Here is a 19,966-nt window from a genome sequence, read left to right on the forward strand (position 1 = left end):
TGAAGGAGGAAGTGTGGGCCTTTTGGTATAACTGGAGATGGGAAATTGTGCATTTGGGCCAACCTGACAAAAATGATCAGATATCCCAAATCACTTCTATTTAGCCAGTAATTTTGGGCATTTCTATCACTACTCTGGATTTCTACATTATTTTTCTAACCTAAGTAGCTCTGCCTCAGAACTCAATTACTTCTCTTGTTTTACTATGGCCTGAAGTTACATTTGCATGTTTACAAGTTGGGAGCTGAAGCACGCATCAATCAATGATGAGTTTCTTGCTCCATGCAGCCGAGAAGGGACAGTAGCCAAACCCGGCCTTTTGAAGTGCACTAGCATGGCAAATTGTTGCAGTTGACAGGGTCCACTGCGAGCCATGACTTCCTCAGGTACCTCTGAACGGTGTCCGCAGTGGGAGGTGAGGAGCACACCTGGTCATTGCCACTGGCAGGCTGATGCTGTGCTTCAGCAATAAGATGCCAGGTGAGATTCAGATCTTTTCTTCCATCAGCCTTGGACTAAATCAATTTCTTGTGTGAGATGTGGCTGGCGGTTATTGAAAGTAGACGTGTCTGCTGCTAATGGAGTGTGGTGCTTGACCAGCACGACCCTGCCCCGTGTGCTTTAACAGGACATGCTCTTGAAAGATGCTGTGTAAGACTTGGCTAAGGAACACAGAGGCCAAACATGGCTGAAGTCAGTGTTAGCTGTGCTGCACCGATTCATTTGCACAGATAGCAATCAGTATGAGCAACCTCTGCTCAGGAGAAAAAAAAAAAGCTGGATGGTAGAAAGAGGGTGCACTGACTGAGGGAGGACAGGTCAGAGTGGAGCGCGGCCGCAGACTTGTCTGCAGATCAGCCCTGGAATCACTTGCTGCATTTCCAGGCAGCTTTCAGTGAATTAGCAGTTGCTATCCCATTTCCTATCTGCAGAGCATCCAGTTTAAGCCAAACCTGATTCCTTTTATAACATTTATAAAGGTTAGGGAAATTACTGGTTTTCTGGTTTGCAGCATTAAAAAGCTTCAAACTACTCAGGTAGTATTACTGTTGGAGGTGCTGCTATAACCCACTGCAGTAGGACGTAGTCCACCATATGGCTACAGCTGTGTGGCACCTGGGCCATAAAAAGAGGGGAGCTCGGGAACAGACAATTATTTCCAACATTACTTGTGGTGTTCCTGATTTATGGTGGGCTGGAATCAGCAGCGTGAAATGAGGGTTGTTACAGAACTGTTTTTTATGATCAGGTGGCAGTATGTGTGCTTCTGCTGAGTGATGACATTCACAGGACTAGGACATCTAAGAAACAGAAAACTCTGGTTTCAACCCCCTGTCAAGGAGTTTTTATTAGGAGGTATGAAAACATGCAATTTGTGTCTTCCTGGTAGTTCCTGTGCCCTGGGAAAACAGAAGCTGGTCTTTGTAGCGTAAATCAATTAGGAGAAGGATGTAGGATGCCTTTTTTGTTTTAGGCATATATTTTTCATTGTTGCATTCCAGATAAAATGCTGTTCTGTCAGGGATTCTAATCACCTTTCAGACATTTATGTAAAATACGTGTCTCTGTGAGAGGTAATGAATGCGATATCCCTGAGGCTTGAAGACTGCTGGGATGTGAAGTGCAAGTATAACGAAGTGAGACGTGGGCATTATTCTCAGGCATCAGGCCTCCCGTCACCACTGACTCGGCTGCCACATCGTGCGTCTCTGTGATGTGGGAGACAAGGCACAGAATGTGCAAAGTCAAAATAAATTCACTGTACAACACTTTACAATAAGGTCACCTCTGATGTAAGGCTAGTATTTAATGGCCACCATCTTCATTATAAATCTGTTTTCATGAGTGTCTGCTCTGCTTAAATTGTGAGTCTTTGGAGAGGCGAAAAGATTGATTTAAAACAGACCTGTGAGGTGAGTGGGTGTGGAAGAGAAGGGAGCAAATGCGTCATGTCGAATCATGACATTTCAGGTGATCTACACATCACTGCTTGTCTTTTGGACCTCAGCCCCTGCTCTAAATAGCTATTTAAGAACTTGGAATTGACAGTCAGAGCAAGAGCCAAGACCTGCTGCAGGCTGGGCAGCATCTCCCCTTCCCAGGCGGGCTGGCTCCAAAGGAGAGACAATATGCTGCAAGGAAACGTGTCCGCTCCCTCACTACTTCCAGCTGCATATGGACCCAGGCTGATACTGTTACTTGCTAGGGAACACATCAGATGGTGAGTTGAAGCTGCACTTGTTCTTAGCCAAAAGATCACAAGAAGAAGTATTAATTTCAATTTTCAGTAATCATTTTCATTCCCTGCTTGTGCTGGGGAGCATACTGGTTTTGGCATGGATAGGTTAATTGAGAAGCAAAGCATTTGCCACTTTTATGTCTATTTGTAGAATTGGAGTTGAGCAGTTAACCAATGTGCATTGCTTAGAAAATGTGTTCCATATTATGTTTACCTAAAATATAACAACTGAAATATGCACTTTTTATTATCACTTTTTAACTGTTGAATAAAATCTAACACAGAGATAAGGGAATACCAGGCACATTGCGGGCACAATACATTCTGAACATGCTGCTCTCATCTAAAGAACCCAACACTTAAGTATGTCAATATTATATTATTAGTCTGCTTTCGTGTTTGCTGTCCTGAAAGAGATGAAGTGAGCATGACTTAAATAATTTTTAAAAAAATTAAATATAAAATCTATATAATTATTGAAGCAATACAGGAATGGAAAATTGTAATGGCTTCCAATTTAGACTGCATCTGACAGTCCCCATTTCTTAGTTCTCTGAGTCTTGTAAAATTTTGTGTAACAGTCTGCTATTCTGAGAAACATTAGCTCTTGCCTCTCCCTTTTACAGTCTGCTAAATAGGCTGTCTATCTTCTAACCTTGCAGATGACAAAATGCACTCCTTCACCATAGTCCACACAGTGCTAGATCATTTCAGCCTTTTTGAGTAAATGACACACAACTCTACAACTGCATGATTAGGCCCATAGATTACCAGATTATACCTATAAATCTTCACCATAGCTACCACTCACTTGGCAGAAATAGTGAAGTTTCATCATTTGTTCTCATGTAGAAAACATACTGTGAAATGCAACCTCAAAGGTCACAGGCATGGCATTTCCTTTTGTAGCCCTTAATAAACTTGCAGCTAATGCAGCAATTACCAAGCCCAATTACCTCTATGTTGGCTTCAGATAATTTCTTTTCCAAAGTCTGGAGAGTTAGATTCCACTCCCTTCAGTTAATAGGTGAGGTAGATTCAGCTATTCATACAATTCTTAGACATTTCTGAAACAAGCTATTTGTGCAATAAGGGCCCGTCTGAATGAGGAAGTTGTGCCAACAGAACCTGAATGGATTATTCAAGTGGTACTAAAAAGATGTGTGCAAAAAAGGTGCATGGGCACTCTTATTTCAGTGCTAGTTTTACTTAAAATAACCTGTTCCTAACCCACCTCAGCTAAATCCAAATAAACTGAAATGGAAAACATCGTACAGCTTTTTATATACATCTATTTCCCAATAGTTTTGCATATATATACATATATAATAACACAAGTTACTATATCCGATCCAGTTCCTTAGCTTGTAAGCTGTAGTCACATCCTCAGCATTTATTTAAACATGGAGTTTGGAGACATTGTACAAACTAATACATTTCCTTTGTTAGCTGATAAAGGGGTTTGACAAGCTACATAGCTTTCATTATAACCACATTTCTATTATAGCTGGTAAGTGCTAACTTGTGAGTTGCACCGTTTAGAAAAGCCAGAAAAGGAACTGGTATAATCTACTTATCTGGCAACAGTTCAGCACTGATACATGCTCTTCAAATCACAACATGTTTGACTGAAATGAAGCCAATGGAATAATTCTGTACAAAGGAGAAGAGCTAAACTGTAATATGTTAGAACTGGCTGTATCATTATTACGAGTTCCAGCTCTCCGTCCAGTTACAAAGGCAGCCATTTTGATGCCAAGTATATGGACATTATTATGCTTTTTCCTTGCTCTCCATTTTGCTCTCCTTGGAGGCAGTAATTGCTAGGGCTGCTTTAAAGAGTTTGAACTACAGGTACCTGACATGCACCTGCCAGGAGTTCAGCAGAATAGAATGGCATTTAACAGCAGTCCCTGTTTGCCTTGCCCCTCACGTTTTGCTTCTGTAACAGTAGGATTTTTTCTGGTTTTATCTTTGACAGGTCACTTTCCTGTTTATTTATACTTAACTAGCATTTAAATTTATGCCTGCTGATTTTAGATATATTTCAGCTCCCACTGACATGACTCTAGGTAATTCCCCCTTTTCTTAAGTAGACAAAAGGAAATCACTAATTTGTGTGTAGCCCAAAATTCCATCTTGTTTCTGTTTGTACATCATGTGCAGCTATTACCAACAATAACTGTGAACTTGGATCTTACTTAGCATTGTCTTCAGGCTTCCAATTGTTGGAAGAGATATATAGGTATCCCCTTTTTGTACAAGGGAACTTGCACCACATATGTGCAAAATATCCTAACTGTAGTGACCCTTCAGACATGCTACAAAAATATTTGCTTGGGAAGAGTGCTGGAAAGTATTGAGTGTAGGCTATCCAGTGCAGAAGGATAAGAGATGGTATTTTTGAAGATGTTTGGCTCCATTACTGGTTGAAAGGTTTTCTCATTGCTGTTCAGATGTTAGCTGTATTTCTGGCTTTCTGTTAGTGTGTCTGTGGCTTTGGATCAGCATCTACTTTCTTATTTAAAGTGATGTAAGTAAAATCAAATAAACAAAAATAAAAGCTTAAGAGGAGCTAATAAAATTATTAATTATTAAAATATATAAATCCGAGAGGAAATGTTAGTCAAAGTCAACTGACTGTGCATAAGAACTGCCAGCTTTTAGAAGGGAGGTAATAGATTATATGCGAGAGGAAACCTCTTGATGAGTGAAAACTGCTTTGGTAGATTAAGCTCTGTCAATAAAAATGTTCCAAGAAGGGAAAAGGCTGTGATAATCTATAATATGGTTGGAATAATATTCTTGCTCACCTATGATTCAGCCCTAATTCTAATGATTGTCTGATGTGTCCCACAACCTTGCAATTAATCCATCACTGTCACAAGTATGAGGAATATAATATACTCCTAAAACAAGCAAATTAAACTTCTAAGACAAACTAATCTTCTCACAGCAGGTAATTTCAGGAAGATAATTCATGCACACAGCATACTTTACTACCGGTGATCAGTATTACTACTGCATATCATCTAAACAAATACAATGAAATAAAATAGCTTTTTTCTGATCTCTATATTTGTGGTCCACCTCTGGATTTCCATCCATTCCAACATCAGTATGGAAGGACACATAAGCTTAGCCGAGTTTTCAAATTCCTGCTTCACAATGCAGAAAGGTATTCAATTATTATGTTCCATACATTGAAAACTCCATCAGTCTTGCCAAAAGAAGTGGAAATAGAAATAGCCATTTTTTGTGCATGGTATTTAAGAGAGTTGTACATTGGTGCCCTCTACACACACTGTAGAGAACTGCAATCCCTAGGCTTGTCTAGTTTAAAATAAATTTGAAAATTGCATGTGATAGATTTAAATCATTAAACAGTTTTTCAGGAGCTTAATGGAATGAATGAACCATTGAAATGACAAAGTAGAAGTGCTATTTTCCCTGAGTAGAAGTGTCATCGATTCACTATCATCACCAATAATTTATGTCCTTTTCTACAAAATGCCCTGTTTTCCCTAAAAGTGTCCTCCTTTCTAATAGTATCTTATTCCTGTTAATTAAAGTTATTTTATCTAGAAATTGAAAAGTTTGGGAATCTACTTTTTTTAAAAAAATAGATAAACTATATTTTTTTAAAGCCTTGGGCCTGAACAAGTAACGGGAGCACAGTGCCTTGGCTACTAAACCCTTGAGAGGAGAAGCTGCCATTTACTGTGGCTGTAGGACACCAGTAAAGTAAAGAGGATGAGAGAGGATGAGGGTGAGGCTGTAACTGTTTGGGAGGGCAGAAGATTAGAAAGTAGAAATAAAAAGCGACTTACAGTTGAACCAATGTGCACGGACTTGACTTTAAACTGCCTTGCAGTCAGCAGTGGCTGTGAGACTGGTGAGAACTCAGGTGATGAGGACCTAGCAGTAACAAACACCATGTGTCAGATAATAAAACAAAAAAATGCATGTTTTTAACAAGACCAAATATCTGATGGGAGATTAATCAAATGATCAGCCAAGCCATGTTAAAAAAAGAACTCCAACTATCCATTTTACCAGCAAGTCCCCTCTACACTTCATATGCTTCATGCATTAGAACAGACCCAAATACGTTGTCAAGCCTTCTCATCATCTTGTATGACAGCAGGATTACACTACACATAATGGTAAGACACACTCACTACTGTATTTTGACACCCTTTAAAGTGATGTTTGTTGTTGGAAAACCATGCAGAGGCATAAGTGCTATATGAGGAGCCTAAATGGAGCCCAACTGTTTCTTTGTGTGCTCTCCCAGCTAACTGCGCTGCTGATAGACAGCACTATTAAGCAGTCATTAGCACCATGTCTGGAAGCTTGGCTTCTGCTGATAATAACAGGCTATTCAATATTTTGAGCCTTTGTAAGAAAGAGGGCACCTAAATGAGAATAATGAGGTCATTCTATGACATGCCTGAGGATATGAAACCATGGGTAACTTTTTAGCCCGTTTGATATGTGAACACATTACATTCAACTGTGACAGATTATTTCTAGCCTTCAAAAAAAAAGCTTCTTCCATTAAATCACACTATACAACATCAGCACCAAGTGGTAATCAAAACACTGGTGTCACCATAAAGCACAACCTTCAAAATAATTCTGTGTGACCCGATCAAAAAGAAAACATATACATGGACAGATACGTGAAGTAGAGCAAGGGTTTGAGATAGTGTTAAAAAACCAGCTAATTTAAATAGTCAGCAAAGTTTAAAAAGATTTTATGATAAAAAGGTTGCTTCCAATTCTGCATAATATTTTATTTTGCCAAATGAGATGCATGGACTATTTTAGCTTTGAAAAGATGAAGAAACTGAAATTTTAATTTTAGACCTGCTTCTTGCTTAAAGCAGTTGCTGTTTCTCTTAAAACTGGCTCACTTTCCTCTGCAAATGGGTCCAACATTTTACAGAAGGTTTTACACCATGGGGCTATTTCAGGATTCTCCATGCAGTCAAGCAGCCTGGGTTCTGAGTGAGGCCATGCTGTGTGTCCACTTTACAGCACAGTCTCCCGGGTAGCACGCTGTTTTGCTTCCTGGCAGTACTAGCTCACCAGTGAATGCTTACAACCTCCATTGGTCAATGGATTAACACGGTTTAGTTTGTTGCTCTGCTTAGCAGTTTAACCCTCTCAAAGTTTACATTAGCAGTAGGAAAAGTTTTCCTTTTTTTCTGGTGGTTCTCCAGGATTGCTTCCTATGCTTCTGCCTACAGAGGTGGTGCTCGGAGAATTTTCCTGGGTGTGCGAGAGTATGACACAACTTTAAGGCTGTGCTACTGAACAAAGGAAGAGTGCTGGCCCTTAGCTCTTTTTCTTTTGGGAAAGCTCAGTGACCTTTGCTAGATGAGATGGTTGTGTGTGCGTCTAGTTCAGCTTCATATTTATTGTAACTTCATTTTGTATTGTTTTTAGTGGCGTCATATGTGTGTAGTTAAGGGAGAGCTGCATAATACAACTTCTTTGTATTTAGCTTCAGCTTCTGCATGTTTGTGTGATGTTAGAGCCTAAATGCACAAGCACAGCTGCTAAGAACCAGGTGCTGAGCTTTGTGAGCTCCCTCCTGCCCTGGGCACCTGCAGCAGCTGCAGCTGGTTGAGGATCAGGGAGTGCTGGTGCCCAGGACACTGCCTGTGCTAGGGACACCCCTTCCCTTAACTGGCTCCTGCAGCATCACCTGCACACACCCGGAGCCTGGCATGAGGGGATGGCCACAGTGTCCTTCCCTTGGAAGCCACTGGAACCCCCTCGTTCATAAAGGCTTCAAGGGAAGGAGAGTGGTTGTGGCAGCAAGGGCAGTAAAAGCACCCTGCTCTCAGAGCTCCACTTGCTGGCCGGCAGTTTCTCTCTGTACCCATACCTGATTTAGCCTAGAGGGAAACGGATTTGCAAGTTTTCTTCTGCTCCATTTTCTCTCCTTCTAATTTCCATTTTCTTGTTCTTAACTGTTTTTTACAAGGGATTAACTCGGCAGTTCCATTTAGACTAGAAGGAAAGGTTTTATTCAAATCATTCAGGGACTTTACAGGCTAAGTGTGTTAAACTTTTTGACTTCATCTAGCCCTCAAGCTTATTAAAGATTTTTTTTTTAATTAAAAAAGATTAATGAGTGGTTGCCCTTTTTAGTGGATACTTTTAAGATTAAGCCTCTCCAATATTATAATTGGAGTAATAAGCAGATGCCCTACCTGAAAGGCAATTACAAATACAGAGAAAAGCATGTAGTGTTTGTTTTATAATCCTAATGTTTCAATAGATGTTTGCTGGTTATGAATTATCTATCAACTCAAACAAAACAGTTAATTATGATTACCACTACTCTTGAATCACTAACAACCCACCCTGAATTTCAACAAAACACTATCCTGGAAGAATGGGAAGGTAGGAAAAGGGACTGCTTCATGGTATCTTTTGGGGACATAAAACGAAGTCTTTAAGAATACACTATTGATTTTAAATACAGTGGGTTTTCATTAGCAGAAAGGCTAGAACAGAAAAAGTGGTTTCTCGGTGCTCTCTCAAACCAGGGCCATAGACAGTGGCTGTGATGGCAATAACCCTGCATGTCAGCCTAGCTCAGCCTCTCCTGACTTTCAAGTTGGGCAGAGACAGGCTCTGACAACTGTACCTGGAGTACTTTGATGCATCTTTATCATAGGCGTGATTTATAGCCTGGACAGTCTTATTTTCAAAGCTGGAAAAGTGGTTCTGCTGTTCAGTAAATTAACTGCATAAACCATGATATTTAATTATAACAGGTATTCATGAAAATGTATAACCTGTTATACCTGTGAAGTTCTATTAAAAGCTAACAGATAATAGTGTATTTGCAGGAGGCAAGTCTGGATTTCCAACATCAAGAGGTGGCTTAAGCATTGCTTATATTTTAGACCTGTTTCTTCATTATGCAATGGATTTATCTACTACTGTATTTGGGTAGAAAGAGTAAAAGACAACTCACTGGGAGACATTTCCTGTTACTTTAACTCTCTGCCTTTATGTACTGAACCTTTAGATTTCTACAGCATGTCCTGTTTTATTTATTATGTGGTTTTAGAGCCCAAGCACTAAAAAAAAAGTTCTCAAAATTAGGTAACATAGGAACTTTAGGTCTTAATGTTTTAGGTCTCAACCTTAGGTTGGAAATTCTTCTGATCCTTAAATTTACAGAGAGAATTCAAAAAAATATACTGAAAAACTCCAATGCTAAAGCTAAATAAAAAGAAGACAGACTGTATTGTTTTTCATCTCACAGTCTTTGGGTCAAATGCAGGGTTTTTAAAACAATTTGATTTTGTAATGATGAAAATAATAAGAAAGTGCTTACATTATCAGAATCTAACCAACAAAATCTGAAAAACTACAGTTAAACTCTTTCACTGAAGGTTTTTATTTGGCAGAACCCAGTAATTGTTTGTCTCAAGCACAAAAATGCTATTGAGAAGAAAATCAAGATGGTTTGGAATCTGCAAACTTAGGAATTCTTCTCCTCTGGATTCCACTGTATCTGAATCATCTTACTTTTTAAATGGCTACATAATTTGGATTACAACGTTTCTGAAGTGATATAATGAGCAAGAGTTCTCATGAAAAAAATTCCAATGCCAACTTGCTACCCTGTTATGACACTGCTGTCCATAAGAGGTAATTATTAAATGGAAGATAATCTGAAGTTTTAACCTATGACTTTATCCATTGATTTTAATATAACATATATGTGCCTTTCTAAAAGAAGGAATTTTTTCAAAGGAATTAAGTGTTCAATAATAATTGTGCTTTTCTTTCTCCTCTCTAGTGTTCATAATGGCTTCTGGGCTTTTGGTTTACCCTTTTGGTTTCAACTCTGCTACTGTGAAGAGATTCTGTGAGAATTCAGACATCTACTATGCAGGAGACTGCCAGATTGGCTGGGGGTATATGCTGGCAATTGTTGGGGTCATGTTGTCTGTCTTTTTACCATTCTTTGCAAAATATGCACCTAAAGAGCACATATCTCCAACTCCAATACCTACTATTTTATAGTATTTTATTACTGTTTAAGAACAGAACATTCCTGTCTACATGCAATGGGCAGAAATTATTATAGCACTTCCATTTAGCTGTATTGCTAAGGAGAAAAAAAGGAGATGGGGAAGAGAAGGTCAGATTCACAAAGACCAAAAGTGCATTGATAGTCTTCCGTAGCATGAGCAGAGAACACTCTGGAATTGAAGTAAGACTAATCAGCAGCCTTTATACTGCTCTAAACATACAGTGGCATAATGCCTTAGACAAAAAAAATCTGTTTATCCTCAAAACATCTGTCTACCTCCCAGTTTCTTTTGTGTCTCAAAATCCTAAATCTTTTAAAACCTTCAATCCACTTTTTATATATTATTAGATGTCAAAACTTTTATGAACCCAATAATTTAAAAATCAATAATGATATTTTGTTACAATTATTTTGATTAGTGAAGAAGCACCTACTAGTAGCCACGACCTAAAATTAAGCTTGATCTCTAAAAAGAATTGTATACAAGAAAAAAGTTTCTTTTTAATCTGTATGTACTTGTACCTGCATATTGTAAGTTGTCGGCACACTTTTTAATACTGATTTAATCTTCAAGATTTAGAGTCATCTTCATGAAAACTTGCATAACATTTAATTACTTTTTTTCAGAGAGAGAAATATCTAACTACTTCCAAAGGCATCAGGATGATTTAAGAGTTTAACAATATGAAAAAAAATGCTAAGAATTTGTTTTCAGTATTTCTTAAGTTATAATTTTAGGTGGACTTTTACAAAATTATTTGAACTATGACAACTGTGGATTTGGGGTTTTGTTGTTTGTTTTTTAAGGTCGAAATGAAAAATCTCTGTTTACACAAAGGTATATGCCCGATGGCCCTTGTAAGTAGTGATAATGCAAGTAAGAATGAACTAGATTCTAATATTTTCATTACTATTAAAAGCCCATTATTGTAAAAAAAAGAAAAAAAGTGAAGTACTACTGAACACAACTAATAAGAATCTGATGCTGTGTCAGAACCAGCAAATGGCCATATTTCATGGGTTTGTATGTGAAATTTGTGAAGTCTGATTTCCACAATAGCACTGAATTCATTACTATCAAGCATTGAAATAAGTGCACTTGATTGCCTTAAGCAAAAGAAACATTGGGTTCTAATCTCACCCCACTATTATGTTTTTCATATAAAATAAAAATTGAATTCTAATTCTATTCTCATCTTTTATTTTCTATTATTTATTTTAAAAAGAAATAATCACATAGATTATATTTAATTCAGAGCTGTACTTCTTAGTTTTATATTTTGGCATAAACCAGGTGATCAAATTTATTATTCTTCACTTAGCTGAGTCCAACCAATTCCTGAATTGTTAATTGTTTTTAATGGAAAGTATACATGAAGGGACAGAGACATGTTGAGGATGTATAAGAAAATGCAAACAGATAGAACAATCACTGTGTTATTTTAATAAATGTCAAAGACTTCTGCAGTCTTGTTTACATGCCTCACCCTTCTAAACTCAATGGAACGTTTCATCAAAATAATTGTCCATTGTTACATTTTCATGCACTCTGACAACAAATTCTGTACATAAACTTAGCACGTTCCATTACTAATTTTTGAAAATGCAGATTCCAGTGTAGAATTAAGTACACTGAGAGAGAGAGCATGCGCATGCTATGCGTTTTTGCTCAGAGTGACTAAGGAATTAAATCTTCCAAATATTTAATAAAATAGGTTGAAGGAATGCCTCTAAAGTAAGAAGAATAAATTTCAGTCACTTCTGTACAGTAACATACTTTTCAGTAATGTCTTACACTTTTTTTAATGAATGGCTGAAATTGGTAATTTTCATATAAGTCAGAGAAGCAAGGAATAACAAACATGTAAAAAGAAAACCATCACTGCAAAGCAAAAAGACAGAGATGCAGGCTTTTCTTTCCTAACCAACCTGTGCCTTTACACTAGAACCATTATACAAGACAGGATCAATATGGTTAAAAAAAAACCCAACAGAACAAAACAAGCAACAACTGAAAAATGTTGAGTAATGTGTATAAACTGTATTACGTAGGGTTTTTTCTGTTTTGTGTAACATTTACGACTGTTCACTTAATGTTTCACTAGAAAAAGTGATTTGTTAGTGTAAAGTAGAAAACTTTTTTTGCAAAGATCTGAACACTTACTGAAAGTAAAATTATTTTAGATTTTTATTAACAACCATACCATACCTAGTAGACACAAATGACCTATTCCTGTCATTACTTATTAACGTGACTTTCACATAGGCAGAACTGGAGCCATCAGCTGCAATCAGGAGGACTACAACATTTGTGTGCCATTGACTACACGCACAGATGTTTGCAGGTCTGGTCCCATAGCTGAAGCTTCCTTTGTAGTTTTAACTTACTGTTACAATGGAGTCTTACAATTTACAACACTGCTGTACCAAACCCTTTACTTAAAAGTCAACTTCTTCCGTTGTGAACATCATCAAGCTCTGTAATATTCTGCACCTCTTATAAGTTAAGCTAATGCTTCCATTTGGAACCTTCTTTGATATTTTATAATATATAAAGGAAATCAAATATATGTATATGACCTCTACAACTGGATAGATGAAATTCTCCATGAAACCTCCACACTTAGAACCAGCTTAGCAGAGAAGGTAGAGATGATAATGCAAGTGATTCTTGCAACAGTTAGTAAAGCATATACTTTAGATCCTCAGTTGGAACATTAAGGGGGGTGTTGGTAACAATACATGTGCTAACACTGACAGATCACTTTTTTAAATAAAGACTGTCTGCGCGTTAAACTGTGTAAAAGTGTTTTCTTGTTACAAGTCAAACAATTTACTGGACCGGGTTCAAGTTTTATTCTAAATATATAATTTTTTAAGTGTAACTAAAAGCTGTATTTTCCATTAATGTGTTTCTGCATTGACTAGCTGGCTCCTTTTTAGAATATTAACTGTTTTCTGTATTTGACTTGTTGGATACAATATTTCAATTATTTTAAATGTGAAATTTCCAATTGCCAACACTGTATAATAAAATTAAAAGAAAAAAAAAAAATCACACTGTTCACTATTTTTTTGCCAACTCTTTTGTTTTACAACTCCCAACAGATCTGGTACAAAGCTTTTGAAGTACGGGAACTAGCCAAGGAGAAAAGGAAATAGAAGCAGCAGGAATAATCTATGGAAGTTAATGTTTGAAGGCAAAGACACATAAACATGTACATGGTCCATCCCTCATGAAAGACGTTTCTATGGCAAAGGCAAGGAAGTTCTGTGTTCAGATAATTATTTCTCTCCAACTTCCTCTGTGTCCCTAAGCAATCTTCCTGCAGCTTCAGAGTCTGTTGCTGTTTTATACAGGTGTTATACTGATTATTTTCTTTAAAAACATGAATCAGACAACATATCAGTGGGAAGAGTATGAATACCTAATATACACAGCTGCATCCTGTGAAATTATTCTGTAGTATCTATTATGTTTATTTCTAGAAAAGCTTTTACATGTGTTCTTTTAATCCAGCAAAAGAAAGAGAACCTATTAGTTGGAACTGAAGTAGACTAAAGAGTAGCTCCTTATTTTCTACCAAAGAGCAGTTTTAATGCAATATGCAGAGCCAAAGAGAACATTGCTGACATTTGTTAGCTATTAAACTTTAACCAAATATTCCTCAAAAGAAGTATATAGTCAACATTTTCGAATAGGTATTGAAGGAATGTCTAGAAATTGAAGATAATGAAAAGCAACGGCAACCTGAGTTAATGTTGATGATCTTTTTCTAAGACACTTGGACTACTGCAAAACTTAAACAATTTAATTCAGAATTTCTCCAGTGAAATCTAATCTACTATGTAACAAAACCCTGTTATTGCATATTTAACTGGGAAAGATAAACTATGAAAGGTAACATTGGAACCAAAACATTGTTAATAACATTTGTTGGATAACACAGCATATTCATATTTTCAATTATTTAATCAGAATTTCAGTATCAGTTTTGGTAGATGCTTTAGGATGTCCAGCCTTTATGGGTAATGATTAGTGAAAATCAGTTTTGGACAACCATTTTGACTTTTAAATTTCATTCATTGTTTTTACATATGCTGCCATCTCAACATCTGCAATTTTAACAAACTGTTGGAAAGTGTTTTGTTCTTGAATAGTTGCTGGTCTGACAGAGACACACTTGAAAATGTTCCTTTTTGCGTCATAGTTTCCCATGCACCTGTGCACTCGACCTCTAATGAGTCTTGGAAGGTCCCGGTCCTTCATCAAAAGCATAACAGATAAAAAAAATATATCACCTTTCTAACGGAAAAGCTTTCAAAATGTCCAGTTCTTAGATATTAGTGGATTTCTGAAGGCTACATCAAACATAGGAGGAATTTACATCGGTTCTTTTGCTATTGTTATCTACTTAGAAGCTGAACTGAAAGTCCCATGTTTTTTGCTGAAACAGAAGTCTGAGAACGCCTGAATAGTGACTGGATCCAGTTTGGGAACAATATGCTATAAGCATCCAGCTTTCCTTTGACACAATAATTTTCTGTTTTATCAGACCAACATATTATTAGCTTCATAAAAGGGATTATAGCTAGTGGTGTCTGTGTTATGTACGGACATAGAATACTTACAATTTCATAAAATACACAAGGCAGACTCTGCTTTCCATCTCTCAAAAGAAAATTCTTCGCCCCATATGCCCCAGGTGTGACTGCAGAATCAAGTGTGCCTATACAATTTAGCAAAAATAAATCATGATGTAAACATCAGAGCAGTACTAAGTATGCTATACAAAGATACCATGACAACATTTACCTCACAAAAGCACTAAGATATACCAAATTAGCATCATCTTTTTGTGAGAACTTGCTCTGACAGCACTGGAAGCTCCAATACTAATTATGGGCTTTACATACTCTTTGAATAGCAAAATGGCATATAATGGCTCTCTAAACTGAGTGACCAAATGTGGTTTTCATAGCCATCACTGCAAACAGGTTATTCCCTTGTTAAGCAGAGCACAACACAATTCTCTTTACTGATCTTCACATGCAAATCAACTTTAAATATTTGCAACCTTCTCAAACAGTTTTCTGAGATGCCATTACATTGTATATTCTTATTCACCTTGATTTAAAGGTTAGTCATTTCAGTCTTTTGTCATGTTCATTTCTCAGATAATGTCAGTTAAAAAGCAAAGTGAAACACACTAAAAGTCACCTATATTTAGAAGTACTTCAGACTCGAATTTATTCCCAGATTAATTGTAATAAAAATTACTGTTAAACTGTACCTCTTTACAGAAGGTTAATTTTTAATAGGAAAATTTATTCTAATATATTCTAAAAATAAGGAAAGAAAAGAAACAGGATAGAAAGTTTAAATGTTGGATGATAACTGTATTATTAATTTTGTACCTATTTTAGTCAGCTTTGATAGCTGAATGAATCTCCCAGCAGGAAAATTACATGGTACTCATGCCAGTATTCTGTGGTTTTAAATATTTCAGCTACCGTTCCTACACTTAGTAACATTTTCTCTTGGCTGTTGTCCTACCATTATTACCGGTTATACCACAATCTACTATGCTTACCTAAAACTTCAAATAATATTGCAGTTTTATAAGCATATTGACTCCAGTGCCTCATACTTTCAATGACTGAAGATATGATTCGTAAAGAATTCTTTTTTTCCTTAATTTTTAATTGAGATGATGAAACATCCTTTCAGAGTAAGAGGAAAACTCAAGTTAGAGATACACACTCACACAACTTTAAAAGGCACATGGACATTTGTGTATTATGTTAAATATCCAATATTTACATTAAAATCAGAGTATTTGTTCAGATTCTACAAATAACTCCCTACTGATTTATAGGATCATGATGAGGACTGTAGGTTATTATAGTATGAAAATCTCAATTCTAATTTTTCAGAAACTTAAGGGTTCACTAAGGCAGCTAGGACTGGTGAAAGCCTCATATTGCTTCAATTTTTCTTTACTGTTTTCTTCATTCTATCTTCCTATTTACTCTAAGTTTACCTGACTTTTGTTTTCTGGGACACGTTCAAATTGTTTTTCAGTCATTTCATTTTGCTGAATATTGCGGTTAAACTTATATGCCAGACTATGATCCTGCAGACTTCTTGAAACAGTGTTAGGTTTCACTGGCCATTGTCCTTTAGGTGTATATGTTTGGCTGGTTTCTGTTGTTTTGATATGCTGAGATGAGATATGGTTATCAGGTGTTTTTTGCTGCTGAGCAGTTTTCAAACTATTTGAAAGGCTCTCAAACTTCTGAATAATTCCACTATCAGATCTTGACTCTACTGCGTTACTTAAAGGAGTATACTCATTTCTGTTCCAGACTTTGGTACTGGGCGCCTTCTCTTCTGCCCTGCAGTATATTAGACATAGTTCAGTATCACAATATCTATTCCGAATACTCAGATATGTAATTAAAGTATATAAAAGCAATCTACGTATTGTTGTTTTAGCTTTAAAAACATCTGTTAAATATTCTGACTCAAAGCACTTGAGTATGCACTTAAATTTCTCCATATACAGAGCAGTGATCACACCTGTGCTTATATCCAGCTGAACTCAACAGGCCTTAAAAACTTGATTATTGCCAGGTATAAGGATCCTTACTGGTCTAAGATCCACATCTTTTCCATAACTCTAAAATAAAATAAGCAAAGTTTCTTCTGACAGTGATATTTCTGTATTCTTCTGTCACCATTACTGAAGAAGTAATTTTACAACAAACTCTAGTGCTGACATTATTTCTAACACCTTTCATTTTATAAAGGCATCTTAGAAATTCCTTCCACTCCCATTCCATTTTGCCTCTGAATGCACTTGTTTGAAACATTCACTCTCCTTTTGCCATTGGAAAGGAATAGGAGGAAGTGAAGAGTCAAAAAGGACAATTATAACATTGCTGGAAGTTTTCCTGACAGCTCTAGGCATCTGAATCTGTAAGCTTTTCCTTGGTTTATAAAAGCACAGAGTTCACAATTATATTCAGTATTGATCAAATGTTTTGATATAAAATTGCCCTCAGGTACACTGAGTCTATTGATAATTTTGGTCTGAAAGTGGGAAAAACTTCAACTAAAGGGTTATCTCAAAAAATTACATCCAAGACCAGCAAAATTCAATCAAATTTTATGGTAAGACTGAATTTTAGGCCTGATAATAAGGCTAGATATTAGGTCTAACTAATAAGCCTCATTAGGTACACTGGAAAAATACTTTATTTCAGTGGGTTTTGGCTCATAAGCACAATGTAATTATTTAGGACTACAGTGATGATCTGAAAATTAAAGGGGTCTCTCTGAATCCTACAAGAATATGGAAAAATATAAGACATACTTTTGCATGAGAATAATTTTGGCTAAGGAAGGATAACAAAAATTAAAGACTCCACCAACCTGCAGGCATACAAGTTTTTTCCAGCATTTGCTAAATTAGACTTTGATGCATTTGGTGGTTTCATAAGGCAAGGAGCCATCTGATGTTCTGTTCGGCTGTCAAAAATAAGTTTAAAGTATCAGTGACATAGTAGCAGCTTTACTGTTAGACAGACACATAGATCATAGCTTGTGAAACAATTAGTACCCAAATAAAAATCAATAACCAACAAATAATCTGCTTTTACATACCCGTTGTTTGCTGCTTTCTGTAGTTCAGCCACTTCTGGGTTTGCAGTTCCCCAACCTAATTCTCAAAAGATAAAGGATTGAATATGGATACAAACTGAAAAGAATGAAAGGTAACAGGTCTTCTCAGGGCTCCAACTCTTTATCTGCTTAATGTGCCACAAACAGTCTCACACAGGAAGGAGGAGAAAAATAAAAAAGGAATGTGATCCTTTGATATCCGTAATTGTAAGGCAACTTCTAATAAATATGTTGCTTCTCTAGACAATGGTTAAGTTACAGACATTAGATTTATTAGCACAGAGACTTTAAGTAAGCTTTTTTACTTTATTATAAGTAAACCATAACTAAAGTACTAAAGGTGCAATTCTGCATCATTCTTTCCAAGCATGATTTGAAGAATAGAAGTTCTCTTCTGAATTACAAGAAAGACATCTTATAAATGTTTCTTCTTGTAACACAGGACTTGAATGTTGATTGAAATTAACTGAAAACAAAAGGTCAGAGTTTCAAGAGACTCTATTTAAATGCCAGTGCTACTTCATTCTCTAACACACAAAGAGTCAAACTCCCTCTAGGCACAAAGTATAAAAAGCTCAATTGTATAGAGGAGAAAGAAATTTCCTGGAGGACATTTTTTACATAATGAACTTTTCAGAAACAAACATAAAGGGTGCATATAGTTCTTGATAAAGACAGTGTTTAACTTAATCAAATACAATCATAAAGTTAAGATTTATTTGGATTTAGATCCATTTAAAAAAATGTATCTATCTTATTTACCGAATGATGTGGGACAAAAGTCATAAGTCCGAGTCGCAGAAGTGGTAACTGGCTCATTTTTAAGGGGATTTGAAGTGAGGGGCTGTCGATTTCTTTTTTTCTGATTGAAGAGAGGTACAGGCAGACAACCTAAAAGTAAAATTCAAACAATAATACTATACCAATAGCAAAAGCATACACAACCTACACTTAAAATACGTAAATAAAATTACTTGACAATTATTTTACATCACCCGTAGAGATTACATTTCATAAACACATAACAGACCAGCCATTGTCTTACAGAATTTTTATTCCCAGATCTCGGTCCTGCACATAATCCCATGAATGAAATATTTCCCTGAGTGACCAGTCCCCTGACTCCATTCAAATTCTTTCCTTGTGCTGCAATAAAACAGATAACTCATGTGATTCCATTCAGGAAATGGGGGTCTAGGACAGAATACTGTATATCCTGTATGAATGGTGTGTGTGTTTGTACACATATCTATATATACACACAAAAGCATAATGAGGTATGAATGGTAATGCACAAAAGAATGGATGGTACCTGCTGTGCTGCGAGTTGAAGTGTCAGCTAGACTCCTTTTCATTTCTTTGCTGTATCTTAATAGGCAACGACGTATTGATTACTCCAAATTTGCTGTACTTTGATAAGCAGACAAAGTAAACTGATTCATGTTGTAAACACATCCAAATTTTATGTGATTTTATGGCAGTTTCTCTTAACCCTCTGTACATGTGACATGCATCACTTCAGACACAAGCCTAAAACGTGTGAGCAGTTGTACTGGATTTAGAAGATCCACAGGTACACATGTAACACACAATTGCTCTTTGCACATTAAGGGCCCAAATTATTACATTTTTTAAGTAAAAGTTGTATTCTCTACTTTTTTTTTAAGTGCTGTAAAATTAATGAATTCACTTCTGTATTTAAAAGTATATATACATTCAAATACAAGGAATATTTTTTAATTCCCAAAAATACTAATAGAAAATACGTACTTACACGTTGCTGCAAAGTGTGATGGCAAAGTACATGGCTTTGAATAAAAAACTGATTTAACTATTCTGTGAAAAATAGTGTCATGCATCAAAAAATAAACTTATTTTCTGTAATTAATGGCAAAATTAAACCTTTAGCCAATTTCCTCATATACAAAATATTTCACAAGAAAAACATTATTATCAGCCAAATATTATG

General features: G+C 36.3%; 2 protein-coding genes across 2 annotated transcripts in view; one reads left to right on the forward strand and one right to left on the reverse strand.

Moving 5' to 3' along the window:
- Nucleotides 1–13,106, forward strand: part of TMEM211 (transmembrane protein 211) — a 65,216-nt gene extending 52,110 nt beyond the window's left edge. Inside the window, exon 3 of the mRNA XM_042791533.1 lies at nt 10,074–13,106. Within this exon, the coding sequence (XP_042647467.1) occupies nt 10,074–10,300 (227 nt within the window). The 3' untranslated portion in view covers nt 10,301–13,106. The remainder of the gene's footprint in view (nt 1–10,073) is intronic.
- A 1,127-nt stretch (nt 13,107–14,233) lies between these two features.
- SPATA22 (spermatogenesis associated 22) lies at nt 14,234–19,384 on the reverse strand. Its single transcript, XM_042791532.1, has 8 exons — nt 19,310–19,384; nt 18,760–18,888; nt 17,980–18,034; nt 17,749–17,844; nt 16,355–16,709; nt 15,905–16,034; nt 14,943–15,040; nt 14,234–14,574 (listed from the first exon to the last, which is right to left on the reverse strand). Exons 1-8 carry the CDS (start codon nt 19,350–19,352, stop codon nt 14,383–14,385), a joined length of 1,098 nt encoding a protein of 365 aa, XP_042647466.1. The 5' UTR covers nt 19,353–19,384; the 3' UTR covers nt 14,234–14,382.
- Nucleotides 19,385–19,966: the final 582 nt, after the last annotated feature.

This window comes from Tyto alba, unplaced genomic scaffold (assembly GCF_018691265.1).
Source record: "Tyto alba isolate M040663 unplaced genomic scaffold, T.alba_DEE_v4.0 Super-Scaffold_19, whole genome shotgun sequence".
In the NCBI taxonomy this organism is placed as follows: Eukaryota; Metazoa; Chordata; class Aves; order Strigiformes; family Tytonidae; genus Tyto; species Tyto alba.

Coding starts and splice junctions, on each gene's coding strand:
- SPATA22 (XM_042791532.1), bottom strand. CDS start 19,352: ATGAAAAGGAGTCTAGCTGACACTTCAACTCGCAGCACAGCAG. Junction 17,845..17,979: donor CAGAAAGCAGCAAACAACGG/GTATGTAAAAGC, acceptor TATTTTTGACAG/CCGAACAGAACATCAGATGG. Junction 15,041..15,904: donor AATATTATTTGAAGTTTTAG/GTAAGCATAGTA, acceptor TAAATTGTATAG/GCACACTTGATTCTGCAGTC.